General features: G+C 42.7%; 1 protein-coding gene across 4 annotated transcripts in view; it reads right to left on the minus strand.

Moving 5' to 3' along the window:
* Nucleotides 1-2362: 2362 nt before the first annotated feature.
* Nucleotides 2363-16844, minus strand: part of LIFR (LIF receptor subunit alpha) — a 78795-nt gene continuing 64313 nt past the window's right edge. For all 4 annotated transcript variants that reach the window (XM_055325195.1, XM_055325194.1, XM_055325193.1 and 1 more), the window contains exons 17-20: nt 12999-13160; nt 11794-11887; nt 10069-10147; nt 2363-9685 (exon numbers count right to left, since the gene is read on the minus strand). In XM_055325195.1, the coding sequence (XP_055181170.1) occupies nt 9062-9685; nt 10069-10147; nt 11794-11887; nt 12999-13160 (959 nt within the window). In that variant the 3' untranslated portion in view covers nt 2363-9061. The remainder of the gene's footprint in view (nt 9686-10068; nt 10148-11793; nt 11888-12998; nt 13161-16844) is intronic.

Consider the following 16844-nt stretch of genomic DNA (forward strand, 5'->3'; position numbering starts at 1 on the left):
GGAGGGGAGGCGAAGCCTGGACGGCGCGGAGGGCCTAGCTGTGCAGCTGGTCACTTAGGGGCGTCCCCAGAACCTGACCTGGAGAACGACATAGGTGTCAAAGAAGGAGATGCTGGGGTGGCAGCAGGGGGCTCTAGCCCAGGTCCGGGCTGCCGTTGCCAACGAGCAGTGGGGAGGAGAGGGGGACTCCGGGGGGCACAGGGGTGACCAGGGCTGGGCGCCTGTGCCCTCGCCGCGGCCCCTCCTGCCCTCCCGGGGCCTGCACCCCAACGAGGCCCCGGCCCGCCCTGGGCGCCGCCAGGGCCCCCGCGGGTCACTGTCCACCAACGTGGCTCGGACTCCCCGGAACCCCGGGAAGCCAGCACCCGAGGTCCAGTTATTCCTGGGGCCGCTGCACCCATGTGCCACCCTGCGGTGGAGAGGCGCTTGGGGGGGCCCAGGGCCACCAGCAGGAAGGGCTCAGGGAGGCCTGGCGCCCGGAGGGGACCCTCGGAGCCGCAGGCCCAAGGCTGGGGGAGGCTCCCGGGAGGGCGGGTGGGCAGCGGCGGGTCCCCTCGGGGCCACGGGGGTGGCGGTCGCGCAGGCCTTGCCAGGGGCTGACACAGGGCCGCCGGCTTTCCTGGGGCTTCGGGAGGCCAGAGGTCAGCCCCCCGCATCCCGGATTCACTCTGGAATCCCCCCAAGAGCTGGGCAAGGGGAGGCCGCCCGGCCCCAGGGTTCAGGGCGGAGGAGAGCCAGGGCTCGGCTGCCCCCCGCCGGAGGATACGAAAGGCGCCACCAAGGGGGACAGAAGATTCAACTCCAGGCCCTTGGTGAGGGGCGCTGCGGATGGGCCACCTGGGAGCGGGGGTGCAGGTGCCGGGCTGCGACCCGACCCGGCAGAGACGAGGGCCCGGCTCCAGGCCTGGGTGCTGTCTGCCCAGAGGCTGCGTCTAGGCCGCGGCGGGCAGACAGAGGGACAGACAGAGCGACGGAGCTGGGCCCGCACACTGCTGCCCCCCTCGGGGAGGCTGAGGGGGCCGCAGCCGCAGCCGCACCCGCACGCTCCACGCGCACTCACTGGAACACGACTTCCACCTCCCAGGTTTTATCAAAATCATCCTCAACGGCTTTTCTTGTCTCTTTAATCTGAGACTAATCGCTCCGGGACAAAAATCCGCTCCGATTTAATCGATTTAATCCCAAATCAGCTCAAGACATCTCCTGTTACATCAACTCCCTGCTTCTCAGAGACTGAGGAAATACTTTTAATTCGGTTTTTCCATTAGTCACTCCAGGCGAAGGGTAATGGATCAAATTTATAGGCCACTCACAACCAAGTCTCACACAGCTCTTCTGTGAAGACCTGGAGCCTGTGAGCGAGCGTCAGCGACGTTGAATACTACACGTTAAAAAAGGGGCATCCAGCTGGTACATACACCATTCCTGTCCTTTTGACCTTTTCAAAGTCCTTAGGGCTGATGGTGTTACACATCTTGGCCCAAGAATCCACCATGTGGGAAACAAATTATGCACGGACACCTCCCTGAAGGACAGGCCGTACGTACGTGCTCTACTAGGACCTGAACACGGACGTGTGTTTCACAACTAATTCACAACTGGCCCATAGTTTCTTCAGGCTGAGTTGTAGCCCATTCATATTCTAGTCCTTACTCTGGGTAAAAGCACAGGCGACCTAGGTACGACTAGAGACTTCTTTCTCTCCCTTATGAAGAGAAGTCATTTAAGATCACTTTCTACTTTAAAATTACCGTTTTGCTGAATCAGTGACTGTATTTCCAAACTCCGTGACTTTAAGTTAAACTAATTTTGATCTAAGAATCTTCAGAAATGTCAGGTTGTTTTCAGAGGAAAAAAATTACAAAACCATACTTTCAGGACCAGTATTCATTTTTTGTTTTATGATGTTGGATTCCCACTTCTGATTATTTTTATGCTAAGTTCTCTTATACACAGAATACAGATTTAGTGGAACATATGGAAGAGTATGTCAGTGGCATGCCAACGTATTAAAATATTAAAAATTTAGGGGCACGTGAGTGGCTCAGTGGTTGAGCATCTATCTGCCTTTGGCTCAGGTCATGACCCCAGGGTCCTGGGATCCAGTCCCACATTGGGCTCCCCACAGGGAGCCTGCTTCTCCCTCTTCCTGTGTCTCTGCCTCTGTGTGTCTCTCATGAATAAATAAAAATAAAATCTTAAAAAAAATTTAAAAATGTAGTTACAACCCTATGTGATTGTCTCATAAACCCTGTTAATTCTAATGAGAAGTAACAGAAGTATTAATAACAAAACAGAGGCTACTTTTTCCTAAGTGCTTAAAACAGAAAACAAACAACAGTAATGCCCAAATCCGTCAGTATAAGTTGTAAGAAAATATATTTATTTTTCCATGACAATACTATGATAAAATTGTTAAATACATGCATTTTAAAAACAAACATAAGTAACATCTTTAGAATTAAACAGCCAAGCACACTACGTTTACGTTTAAGGTGTCTTAGTAATAGGTTACTTATATTCTATGTTCTTGATATAACCATGTTCTCCAAAAGATATGGAAATTAAATTCTGAAATTATATGATATAAAATGTTCAAATTTTCCATTCTAACAGCAACGTAATCCCCAAATTTTCATAAGGCAGAAAATACTTCAGTTGTCATCTCTGTTAAGTCGTTTTATTTCATATTAAACTTGGAATTCTGTGAATCAAACTGAATTACACAAATATACTGCAACCTATAGTTTGCTTCCTCCTACAAGTGTATTTAAAGGTTTCCTTATACGATTAAGCAGGATTTTAGGTACAGAACATCACAAATGATAATTCGGGTTAAAAAAAAAGTCTGTAGTGGTAACATTTCAAGAAACAGGAACGGGAACCGTTTGGGATGTGCAGTTTCTCCCTATCTTTCAGCTACATTTGCACACACCTGACCAAACAAAAATTAGTAAACAGTTATACTAGTATTTATAAAAAAAAAAGAAAAAAAAACTGAAAATATTTAACATATAACAACTCCTTTAAAAAGACACTCATTCTACAGACAACCTTATAAAAGACAAAAACTTCTATCTGTTCACAGTATGTGTATTTTGTAAACAGTAATTCACTATAATGCAATTTCGAGAGTAAAAAAATGGCGATTTCCTAAACATGAAGACGACCTCTGACTTATGGCCAACTAATGAGAGAGAAGAAAAGGCAACACATTCTTTTTGGGATAGTTGAGTGTTTTTAAATGATTTTCAACCTCTGGACATACTTTTCAACCTCTGGACAACCTCTGGACATGTACCTCTGGACATACTTGGTACCATCTCAAATTTTGGATGTCTTTATCCAGGCCAATATTTTTTCAAGCAATTCTGAATTGAAATATATTTAAGAAAAAGTCAGGCTCCTTTTTGAGAAAATAATAGGAAAGCACAAATGCTAAGGTAGCACAGAATACTTCCCCTTCCACAACAAAAGGAATAGGGGTTTCTTATTGTGTTTTGTCTTCAACTATTCATAACATATTCACATTTTTCCAAACCATTATTTTGTAAAGAAATTAAATAGAAGGGTATATCATAAATAATGGGGAGAAGTTTTGGAATCAAACTGGGGGCTGAATATTTGAGAAAAAATTTTTATGAAAATTATTTAGTATTGTTGTCTATGATCGATCACAAAAATACTAACGTTAAACCTAAGCTAACTTGTCCATGTTCCAATTTTATTGAAACGTACTGAATGTGGTACTGAAAACTGTATTACCACCTAGAAATCTTACCAATCTCTTATAATGGGATGTTTAGGAGAAACAGTAAGTTCAGAAATTCAAAGTTACCCATTTTTAAAATGGTGTAATTCTGAAGGGAGGTACATTTTAGATGTGTAAGGAAATTCAATACATTTAAATAAGCCATCCAACCAAGTATACAAAATATTTTTGGCTTCAGGGCACATAAGGTCTATGTTGTTAGTTGTTTGGTTTTTTAAAGTTCTGATTGGCCATTGCAAAGGAAATCTTAGAAATTATATGTCAATACAATACATATTAATTTCCTTATCAATTAAATATTCATTTCCCCAATTCACATCTAAAAACACATAGTTTTTAGGGTGTTCGGTTATAGCAACCAAAAAGTAATGTAAGTTATTACTGTTTTGTATGTGGTTAAATATTCAATCAGTGATAGCTTACTTGAGAGATTTTTATTTTATTGTTTCTATGGTTCTTCAGCTGGGCACTTGTACATAAAAACATTCAGGTTTCCCTCTTAAAACACTACTTTTAATTTTCACAAAAATGTTGCACAGAATTCGTCTTGCATAGGTAACTTCGGCCTACAACTTGAACACTTATAATCCAAAATATTAACATTCTTCATATAGGGAGAAACAAGCACTACTCGTGGTTTAAAATAACAGAAATCTGTCATAACTCAGTATCATAATTGTAAGAATTTGAATATATTCTAAATCAAATCACATCCCATGGAATTTTACCACTCACAATAAAGCCTGACATATCAATAACTGAATGTTTTCCTTAATCCTCCATACAGGCATTAAAAATAGCTCATTTGTATTATAATTGGCATGAATATAATCATGTAATAGTTAAGACAAAGGCACAAGTTGAAAAGAAATAAAAATCTCACCATCCCATCAAAATAAAGAGGTTTAAATATTAATAGCCCTGGTACGTAATCCATGAAGACTTAACTAGACCAAATTCAAACCAAGTGACTTGCAATGATATTCTAAGGTCACGTCAAAGGATGCATTTCCAGTAAGTTAGAAAATCATTTTCTTCTGTGAAAAATTTTCTTCTGGAGATAAAAGGTAAGATGGGCATGGTACCATAGAATTTTGTTTCAGCGGGAAATACCAGTTTAAAATAAATGCTTTGAAGAAATAGTTTTTAGCAAGAGAATTATTGAGTCCTTTTATTAAATAGTTAAGCTCACACATCAATGTATTATTGTTGGTTTGCTAGAACAATGCTGGTTGGTACAAACAGGTCCCAAGTTCTATACCCATCAAATAAAAAAGACACTGGATACTCACAGTGAGGGAGTAATACGGTATCTAGGGATGCTTTTGCCTGAGTCTTTTTCCCAAGTTTTCACTCAAACTGGAGCTACTTCTCGAGGAGATTTGAATCTTTCAGTCTCAGATCTACATGCACTAGGCCCTGGTATATACCACCCTTATGAAAACGTTCAATCTGCACATTCTGGAGTGGGACTCAGAAACAGGTACTCACTGAACTTCTACCATGTAGCTAGTCATCTTTGTAATGAGCTAATGATCTCACATTTGACTTTTGAGATGCCTAACTGTAGACTTTCAAAATAAGAAAAAGGCATTTTAAAAAAGGTATGCACATTTGAGATGGTTCAAAACAGAAAACAGTAAAAATTACTTTAAATAGGGAAAAAAAAGTCTTATCAGATTATGTGCCTAAGCAGTAGAAAAACTTGAGATAACATTTTCTGCATTTTGATATGTTAGGGAGTAGTTTAATTTCAAAATACCATGAAACACGGATTTCAAATTCCTTTTGGAAGAAAATATTTCCTGGTCTCCACTAACTTACACCTAGTTATTCAAATGCAGACAGGACTGCAATGTTCTCTATACTTGGGCCCTGTGGAGACAGTTAAGAAATTACAGGACTAATGGTTTCCAAGGAGAATACAAGCTGCATGAAGTTTTAACAATGTGACTCTTGCCACAGTTTCTGAGTGCAACAGTACTAGATGTTCTCTACCTGCAGTCCTTCAGATCCATGAGCCGTGAAAGTAATGCTGGTATGGAAAACGAGGCCGATCCTTTCACCCTTAACCTTTTCCATGAATGGCTGCTTCAGAGTCTAAGCTGTAGGAACACAGCACCCCTATCACCTAAGCACGCAAACACACAACCATCCAGATACCCGGGGCCAGTCTCAAATCCAGGCTTCTGTGGATTCAACACAGTGATGATTTCAACTGTATATGGGCACTAATCCATGCAGGACATAATGTACAAGCTCTACCTAATGTCAAAATTCTAGCTAAGTCTTCTAAACATACTTTTATACTAAATATTGTTTATCTAGGAGGGCCGCTCACAAGAGCAACCACTAGAATCTCCATTCCTCACAAGGGAAGCTCGATCTGAAATTGGCTTATGAGATATATGAAAATGTGTCCTAATACGAGGGCACTATTAGAGTGGGGCATAACTGAGTTCAGATACTTAGAATTTCTAACCAATGGCTAGGCTTTAGTTGAGGAAAGAGGGATTTCCCAATTATTTTCCCAGTCAGGAAGGGCTGAAGGGAACACATCTAGCCTTTAGCCTTCTCTCCCCCCGCCACCCCAGGAAGAGGGGTTAAAATGATTGGACACAGCATGACCACTACAAGCCTGCTTTTCACACCTGAGCCTGGTCCCAGCATTGGCAGACAGTGCACATTTACCAGGGTCTCCAGTGCCACAAATGAACGGATGTGTGACCAAGGACGGTGTCTTCTCTCCTGGTGTTCAGGCGGCCCCCACATGCCCAGGTAGGCCAGCAGGGGGGGAGGAGGGAAGTGAGAGGTAATGACTTCGGAATTGCACAGTGGGTCTGGCTGTCTTCAACTTAGAGGGTAAAGACAAAGCAACTTGCTTTGGCCTCAGACCTAAGCCACATGCTTCTAGGCATACAGCAAGTTAAAAAGAGCTTGCCCAGACTAAGTGTTACTCGGCTTCCCACTCACCTAGTGATCACTGTGTGCGGAATTCCAGGGGGGAGGGGAGAGGGGAGTAAGCAGCACTCTGAACGTTTTTCATGCAAGAATAGCAGTGAAGTCTTGGAGAAAGAACTGGAGAGCCAATGATATTCACTGTGAGCCAAACAAATGAGTCATCATCTAGGTTAGAAAGGGCCCCGGATCCGCATGGCCGCAGCTGCAATGCATATATACTGATGACAGAGCTCAAACAATTTCTCCTGGCCTTTTCCCATTCTCAGTTTAGTGTAGTTCAGACCAATACCCTTTGACCTTAGCCAACACCTATCCTAAAGAGATGAAGTACAGGATCCACCAGTTTCAATGGGAGACGAGGCAGGAGTTGGGAGCAGGAGGGGCACGGAAATGACAAGCTTCAGCAGGGAATGAAGGCAGCCCCAGGTCTGAGTGTCTGGGGTGCAAACGAAGGAAAGGAGCCCGAGAGGATAGATAAGAAGAGCAGACTGTCAGGGATTGCTCTCGTTGGAGACATTTTTCATTGCTGAAAATCTCCAGGAGCTACGACAGGGTTTTAATATATACTGTATGTGTATAAAATTGGTTCTGTTTCATTCCACCTGTCCATATGTCATGGAGCTCAATAATTTAGGTGAACTCTAGCAACTGAAATCAGGATTGTGAGAGCGCCCAAATGGATCCTACTCCTTGTCATCCTGTGGCTTTTTATCATGACGTGGTTTTTTTTTTTTTTTTTTTTAAATAAAGAAACACTAAGACCTAGAAGAAAAGATATGCAATCCATTATCATCACAGAACCTCAGAGAGTAAAAAAAACAAAAAAAAACCCCAAAAAACCAAGCAGGCACATCTCGATGTATTCGGATATTTCCATTTTTTTCTAGTACTTTGCCTTACCTGTCAAAAGACAGAATACATAGACGACCTGGGGGTTGGGCAAATATAAGATAACGCTTCTTAGTTTTTCATTCTGCTTTTCCAAAAACCACATTCACTCTAGGCATCACTCATGAAAAGCAAGGGTGGGCAGGGGAGGCTACGAAGACACGCGGTCGTGGACAGCTCGCACAGCAGCTGTTACGCCCTCACCACGGTGCGCCCGCGGAGCAAACGGACACCGAGGTGGGCCCTATGAAACAGCCCTTGAGGACTGTTCTGGTAAGGAAGCATGATCTTTTCAGTTGCATATTTAAAATTTTGAGGACTGGATCAAATAGTCTAGACTGATGATCATCTCACAGGGAGAAATTGCCAAACTGCCTGATGAGGAAACTTTGCTACACGGAGTCAAAGATCATCACTGCCTGGGTGACTGGGGTTCCAGGGCATGGGGTTCTCGGGAGGTGATGAAGCCGGTCAGGACGTGCAAAGAGCTAATGCAGCGAGTCTGCTCAGGAATCACCTCAAATTGTAAATCACTGCAATTATGTTTATCAGAAATATTAAGTTTGCTCCTACACTTATAAAACTGACACGGTGTCACACAAAAAAACAGATTTAAAACAAAAAAAAAAACTAGGTCTACAGTCTTTAAAAATTTGCCCTTAAATCTTAGGGCAACCAACCGCACTAAGGGAAGCTACTAGCATGCAAGCCACAAAGTAAGGAAAAGGTTTGTAAAACCTCCTGAAGCAAGACGACAGGATTCTAATTTGGGCTGGTCAGTGTCACGCTCATTTTCAAAGTTTGTACCCCTGAGAAAACTCTTTGATAACCATGATACAGTAGGCACAGAAATCAGCACACTTTATCAAACAAAACACTACAACAGCTGTCACTACATTAAAAATTATATTAATTTTGTGTAAGTGACGCGGATAGAGGAGAATAATGTTGAAAGTTTTGAAATCTGTGCTTGGTTTTCCTCTAGCATGGAGCAAGTGTCAGGCAAATAAACATCGTCTGTTGCTTTTTGACATTTTTCTCCTGTGCCTGTAAATTGGCTTGCAATTCCATCCAGTACCCATAGGAGAAAACCATGAGCAGAACAGAACACGTTGCTGGGGGATTTGGTTTGCGTGGATGGGCTAGACGTATCGGCCACGAAGTGCTTCCTGAAGGCAGAGCACGTGCGAATTCTTTGGCTCCCATCACAGATCGCTCCAAAACTTGAGTTGCAGGGACTGAATTTCTGGGTTACTCTGCTCTGGCTGTGAGACTACGTTAAAAGCACATGAACACTTTGAGTGTGACTTGCGCGTGGTGAGGCCCCCTCGCTAATAACAATACTTCACAGGATCCCTCCAAGATGCCCCGTTGCTGGCACGGCAGCGCCAGAACCCAGAGCTCACTGAGATGGCAGACTGAAGTGACAAGGTGACTCTGTTAGTCGTTTGGTTTGTTCTGAAAGAAGTTTGTAAAGGACCACCCTCCCCCACTGGATTTCGGAGAGTCTTCATCTTTAGGAGGAATCAGAAACTGTCGGGAGTTAATGGAGCAGGGGCTTCCAAAGGAGACAATTTCACTGTTGCTGTCTGTGGACCTGGGGGAGTCTGGAGATACTAAGTTCCAAGTGTTGACATTTGCCTGAGGTCTGTAACCCGCAGCTTTATCTAGGTCGTCCTCTGCAGCGAGGTCATCTACAGTAGAAGTGACGGGGAGGTGCATTTGTGGCTTGTAGCCGGCCCCCCCGACAGGGTCATTTTCCTGTTCTTCCTCTGGTTTCGCTTGAGGCTGGTACATAGACTGGATGTCAATGTAAACGACTTGAGAGGCTCCCCCGGCCTCATCCGCGCCGGGGTTCGGCGTTTCCTCCTCAATGACAGGGGGGCAGTAGGACACTACCACGTGGTTCTCGGCTTCGGCATCAGAGCTCTCTTCCGGACGCTCAGCTATGGGAGAGATTATTTCTGTGTCTTCTATTTTCGGAACTGCCGATCGAGTCTCCAGAACCTCAACGTTATTTGGGGTACAAGGATTCATTTCCAATGTTTTGAGAGCACTGTTTCCCTAGAAATAAATGATAAAACAATGATTAAGAAGAGTGCTAAAAGCCGCCGCCACAATGCCCTTCCTACAAAAGGGGCATTATCTTCAATATTTTTCGCACAGCTACTTATAAAAATGTGTCTCTACTATTCTGCAGTGCATACTAGAACATAGTTCCTTTTTTACATATCAATATGTTCTTTGCTATTAATAGCAGTGGAAAAAAAGAGCATGGTGAAAACAAGTTAAAATGCATAATTGTAGAAGTTCAGCAGATGTTAAAGCATTGCTCTTTGCTTCACACATTTTACACTGGATGATATTTGCATGCTAAAAACTTTCACAAAAGACAAAAAAAAATGAAGCCAGTACTAAAAGGTAAAGGTAAGAAAATAAAGGATTACCTCACAGACACTCTTTTGAAACTGTAAAGCTTTACAATTTTCTGGATTTGGAATATCAGGGTAGAAGGTTTCTTTAATCCTTTAAATAAAGATGATTAAGTACATTTAATAATTAAGATTATCAATTAGACAACAAATAAATTAGAAAATCATTGGGCTTATTCTGACATTTCATATGATGCTTTAATGAACATCTGAGATAAAAATGCAAGATCTAAAAGTTTTTAGTGTGATCATTCACTGAGCTTTCTGTACATAATGCACTGAGGGGCTCCTACTTGAAAACTATGAGCAGTATCTCTATTTCTAGAACCACAATATCTTCCGTATCTCATGAAAATGGAAAGCAAAGGATTAAAATGGTGATTGTGCTCTCAAGTCAAAAGTAAAACAGAGGTACTGTTCATCTAAGCAAATGTCCACAGTGCAAATGGATTACTACACAGGGCCCAGTACTTCGGGAGTGTATTTGTATCATGCAGTTCTCTACTGCTCGTAACAGGTTCCAGACTATTAGGGGAAAAGGCTACTAATGATGAGCAAAAACGAGATGCAAACAAAAAGATTTGCTCCGTCCCAAATCATATGTATAGTTGTTAAAAAGAAGTTTAGTATTTGAAATTCCTGCAGAAAAAACCCAACTTTGTTAATACAAGTCTGACACGCCCTAGCTTCTAAACTCTCTCATTTTATCTTCTGTATTAAAATCATTTTTAAAATGTGATTTTTGGTAATGAGAATATGGTCATCAAGACAGCATGTTCTATAATTCTTAACTAATACTATGTTAACTTATAAGCCAGGATTACTAGAATACATTCTCTTCTTTGCCAGAAAGGATGGCATTTTTAATGCCAGTGAGGGCCATCTAGGCATGAACACAGCCATCTGCCCAGCCCAGGGCAACTCCTGCCAGCTGGCCATGAGGTCTTCTCTCCCACTGAGTCCCGGCTCACCTCACCTCTCCTCTCCTCTCACCTCATGCCTCTCTAGCTTCACTCAGACCACAGTTCTTTCCGCTTCCTCCTGATGACCAAGCTCTTTCCAATTTCTGGGTCCTCAGGAGCTATTCATCTCTTTCTCTGTGAGAAAGAGCTATTCAACACTCTTTCTCCTCTCTTTACCCTTTGGGACTCTGCTCTAATGGAACTCTCATAGGGAAGCTGTGGTCAGCCACCTCCAGTGACATAGTTCCCCTGTGATTCCCCTCGTGGTGCACAGTGACCTTCCTAGTACACATATACTTATGAGCCTGTATTTACTAGATGATTACAGGTTTAATGTCCACCTTTCCCCAAGGTGCTCTAAGTCTGTAAGGATCATGCTTATTTAGTTCACCACTATATCACTCTTCACATGGGAAGAGTCATTCATATTTGTTGAACAAACGAATAAATGACAGTATTTTCTCAATAGGTCACCAGGACAAGTGTAATCCTAATCAGTAACCTTGCATATAGCTATTGCCGTATTTATGCCTGTAGGTAATTTTAGTATATCTGCTATTACTTTAAATTATCAGTAAACACAGTAGGAAAAAGTTTACCTCTTATTACTTTAAAAACATTTAAACGATTCTTGCTTAATATTAAATCCAATATTAATATAAATCTAGTAATTCAGACTAAACCAACATTTTTTACCAAGTACTTATTTCTTAACACATAAAATAATCATGCTCTTAAGAACACAACAGCAAGGGTAAATGGATGTAGGTACCATTACCATTCTCGTTTTCGATAGCAAAGGATACTTGTTACCACTCCCACAATGACAGCCACGGCCACAGGAATGAGAATGGCAATAATTAATCCCACAGCTGAAAAGAGAATATTGGATATATTCAAATCGCTATTTTAAGCAGGACATACAGAATACATTTGTATTAGAAGATACTTAAGTTGGTAGATTATTTAAAGAAAAGAAGTCCTAACTGCTCCAAGGACACTGAAAAACTATTAAAATGTGACCTTCAAAAGCATTTTAATAATTTTTACACTAATACTTAAATTCCTTAGAACAGGACAGAGCGCTACTAACACACGAGGCCAGGTTCTTCTCCCCGGTGTGTGGGGCTGTCAGATGTACTACAGGAAGTTTAGCCACATCCCTGAGCTTCTACCCACTAGATCTCAGGAACACCCACAGTTCTGAGATCCAAAACTGTCACCGGACATTGCCATGTGTCCCCTAGGAGGCAAAATTGCCCCAGCTGACACCGCACCCTCACGGTGCTTCATTGAAGTGTGTGTGTGAAGTCTTCTCGGGGCTACAGACTATGCCGCCATCCGACCCAGGCTCCTCACTGGGGACAGTCAAGCCCGTCTTCCCCGTTCTCCATCTCAAATTTGTGAATGCTGGGGTTCACAGGTTTTTAAAGGATATTTCTTTCACTCTTCCCTGGATAGGTTAAAAATCACATTTAGAACAGTCATGGCAAAAAAATGCTAAAATGGAGGGTTTCTGGGTGGCTCAGTGGGTTGAACATCTGATTCTTGGTTTTGGCTCAGGTCATGGTGTCGGGGTTGTGAGAGCGGACCCCACTTTGGGCTCCCAGATCAGTGAGGAGTCTGCTGGAGATTCTCTCTCCCTCTCCCCTTGCTTGAGCATGTACTCTCTCACATAAATAAAATGTTTTAAAAAAATGTTTAAGTGGGTCAGCTTTATATAGATTCAACATGAATTTAGAACTCCAAGACTTAGGATGTATCCTTCATGCATTAATTTAAGTAGTCTTAGGAAATAGCTTCAAATAACTGACAAGAATAAATATGAAGTCATCCTGTGGCCTTTTAACATTGCTTGACACTCACTATAAATATGCACAATACATGAAATCTTTAAAAAAGGGTTCCTACATAAACAAAACTTGCTGGAAACACTATGCATTTAAGTACAGAAAGCACCTCAATAGGCAGTGATTAACTTACAATTCTCCTTTGTCACCACAAACATGCTCTTCTCCGGGCCCATCCCGCCGTCTGTATAGGCTCGTAAGACCAGATGGTAACTTGTTTTACCCTGAAGATCAGCAATTCTCAGGGTCTTCTGTGATAGGTCAGTAATGTTCTTCACCTTTATGTCGGACCGACCTATTTGTAAAGTGAAGACCATCATTACTGACCTCTACGCCGCTTTAAACACCTAGTTACTCAAGCCTGTTCTACCCATATCCCTTTCATGTGAGTCACTGCTGGCCGCCCTCAGCGTCAGGGCCAGGACCTGCGGGGTCAGCCAGACCCAGGTTCAAGTTCTACCTCTGCCACTTAGCAGCCACATGGGCTGGACCTGTTATTTAAACTACTGTGAACTTGAGTTTCTCTAACTTACGAAACAGATGATCACGACTTACCTGCCAGAGTGGTGTGAAGTTTTCATATATTCTCTAGAATAATCCTGGCATATAGCAGATAATCAATACAAGTCTCTTCTTTACCTAAGGGCATGAAACGCACCACAACCCCCTGGGGAGGGGGTTGCTGTGCCTGCCTGCATCCAGAGAGAAGAGCACACCTCATTACAGTGCTCTCTCCAAACCACTAGGAAGAGAGGCAGTGCTCTGGAGTTCTCAAACGAACCGCTAGCGAGGAAGCCTTTGAATCATTTCCACAGAAGTATGAGAATTGCTTAAACCGTTGTTTTATAGTTTTAATCAAAATAATGGAAGACAACAGTTTGAAAAAATGAACTAAATGGCCAAGAACAAAAAAGTAGCAGTTCCGTGCCGGCACCTTCCCCTGCCACCTACAGTCACCGCAACATCACGTTATCGGTTTCTTTGGGTATTTACTTAGGTATTCTGGAATAAACTTACACTGGCAGTACTTTGATTTAAAAATTTTAGACATTATGTATGCATGTTCTACAAAGAAGGTGAAGCTTTAGTGTTTTCAGACCCCCTCGCCCTCCCATCCCACATCATTCACACAGACACACTAAAACGTTTGGGAAATTCAGTGTTTATGTTACTATGATCACATAAATATGGATTCCTGCTAGACAAATTGCTTAGTCTGCTCATACTTCCTTATCTTTCTGTTGTTTTAATTATGCTTTTTCCTCATTTGCTTAATGTACCAATTCCTAATTCCTCCCACAAATTTCTGTGAACATTCAGTGCAATTTTCTACATGGCCCAATGCAAAAAATCCAAGTGCCCAGTGCTGTGACTGGCCACCCAACCCCTGCCCACGTCTCCCAGGGGCGTCCTCCCCAGGGTATCTGCTCCAGACCAAGGCCTCCCTGGCTCCCGCCCTCCTGGACCGCCCTTGCCCTCCTTGTTTCCTCAGGCTGAACCACCGTTCTGAACCACCACCTGAGAAGGGGACATGGGGAAGGAAGTATCTGTAGCTCTACGGGCCTGAAATCTGAAAATACTCTCATTCTGCTCTCACACTGGCTGCCACCAACGAGTACAGACTTCTAGGGAGAAAAGAATTTTCACTCAGTACCTTGAAGACACAGCTGTGCTACTTCTGGTCTCTGCTGTGCTGTTGAGAAGTCCGAGGCCACTTTCATGCCCGAGGCCTCGCACCTGAGTGACTTTTCTGTCTGTAGGACTTGTTCTTTATGTATCAGGTGCTGAGAAATTCATGACAATCTACCTCAGTGTAGATTTTTCTTCTATTTATCTCATTGTGTAGTTGATGGGTGCTTTCCTCTGTGTATCCTGGTCTTCTAGTTCTGGGAAATGTTCTTAAGCTCTTTCTTTGGTTATTTTCTTCTATCCTCCCACCCCCACCACGAAACTCCTATAAAGCATGACGGCTCAAGTCTCTGATGTTCAACTTCCTCATCTTTTTACCAAGTCTTCTCCTCTGCATCTAACTGGAGAAAGAATTTCTCTATCTCTCATTCAATTTCTCCATCTTCTGTTTATTTATTTTTTTAAGACTTTTTAAAAAATTTTTATTTATTTATGATAGTCACAGAGAGAGAAAGAGAGAGAGAGAGAGAGAGAGGCAGAGACACAGGCAGAGGGAGAAGCAGGCTCCATGCAGGGAGCCCGATGCGGAACTCGATCCCGGGTCTCCAGGATCGTGCCCTGGGCCAAAAGCAGGCGCCAAACTGCTGCGCCACCCAGGGATCCCCTCTCCATCTTCTATTTAATTCTTTAGACTTTTCTTTGATCACATTTCTAATTCTAATGAGTTCTTACCTATCTTTTGACTGTTCTTTTTTATAACATCAGGTCTTTTCCATAAATACAGTGTAACTCAACTATGCGAGGATAGTTTGGTTTGAAATTTGTTTCCTTACACTGAATCTGTTTTCTCTAATTTCTTCTGGTTTCTGTCCTCCTGTTAGAATCTTCCTCAACCAGCTGGTTATCCCGGCTGCTAAGTCATGGCTAGAAGTGAACCACGGGAAGGTCACTGTGAATGGGTAGAGCTTTCTGGTTGGTGGGCTTTCCTGCTCACTGGGGCCCCAATACCAGCACTTTTTTGTGTCTTGCCTCAGGAACCATTGCCTTTTTCTAAAGAAAGATCCTCTAATCTCATGAAGGAAACAGGGCCAGCTGAAGATGTCCTATTTGCCCCTTATAAGACAAAGGAGGCTCAGGGAAAGTCACGTTCACTCTGGTGTCCCTCTCGCTGGAGGCTGTCTGGTTCAACTTCTCCAAAGAACGATCCTCTCGTCTTCAGGCAGGGGAGAGCGCATTGACGCTAGCTGCATGAAGTTGGCATAGGACCCCCATGGGAGTTCTAATCACTCCTTAAACACTTAGAGGCAGCTCTCAATGTTCAGCCCATGTCCATCCTAACATCTGCCCCCAAACCTCGCCTAAGGATGAGTCAGATTACTTCTCCCTGAAGCCTGAACATCTACCTGGATTTCACCATCCTTCATCCTCCAGGTCATCTGTCCCACTCCCATCAGCCCCAAAATGTCCAAATCTGGTATACTCTTGCCTGTCTGGTTCTCTTTTTGTGGCGTCATGCTCCCCCCCGCCTTCTTTAACTTTAGTGACTGATTTATCACGTCTAAATGGAAGTCTAAGTGCTCAATTTTAACTGGTACAAGTGTAAAATTTCTGAACATTTAAAAAAAATTTCACTAGACTCTGGATATTTGTAGAACTTTATACTTAGGGTTTTTCTCACAGGCAATTGTGAAGGTTCAGGAAAGCAGACCTTAGTGGTGTGGGGGAGGTGCACATTTAATGCAGCTGCTCTGAGAAGTAACTTAGCTAATGCCTGCTCGGCATCTCCATGCAGCACTGTTGTTCTTGACTTGTTGGACAGGCATTAAATAATTAAAATGCTTTTTTCTGAGGAGAGGTCATTAAGGGAAATGTAAGCTCTTAAACTGAAAAGATGGCATGCTTGTGTTATGTGGCTATGAATAGGAAACATCTGACTCCCAACAGAAATATAATTTAGGGAGAAGCCAAAACTCTATAAACATTTCTGTATTTGTAAATCTGAAAATTCTCTAAGGTCTTTGGACTTATACACTTACCAACTGTCAAGGATTGACTGTACTTTTAAAGATCTAATGGATACACATGTCCCTAGTCAAGTCAATTAAGCTTGCCAGCTCATTAAGGCCCTAACTGTGTGGACGGCTCTTTTTCAGTTAACAGTGGAGGCTCTGGAGCCATTTTTGGGTTCCTGAGCTTGTCTCCTCCATTATTAGAATTACAGGAAGCCTTTTTTTTTTTAATAACCTATATAAGATGCTATGTTATACATCATTCAAAATTACTAAGAGATGGTCTCTTTCCTATGGGGATTATAATCAAAGTCTGCAGAATAAATAATTTAAATGAAAGA

This window comes from Nyctereutes procyonoides, unplaced genomic scaffold (genome assembly GCF_905146905.1).
Source record: "Nyctereutes procyonoides isolate TBG_1078 unplaced genomic scaffold, NYPRO_anot_genome, whole genome shotgun sequence".
NCBI classification, from domain to species: Eukaryota; Metazoa; Chordata; class Mammalia; order Carnivora; family Canidae; genus Nyctereutes; species Nyctereutes procyonoides.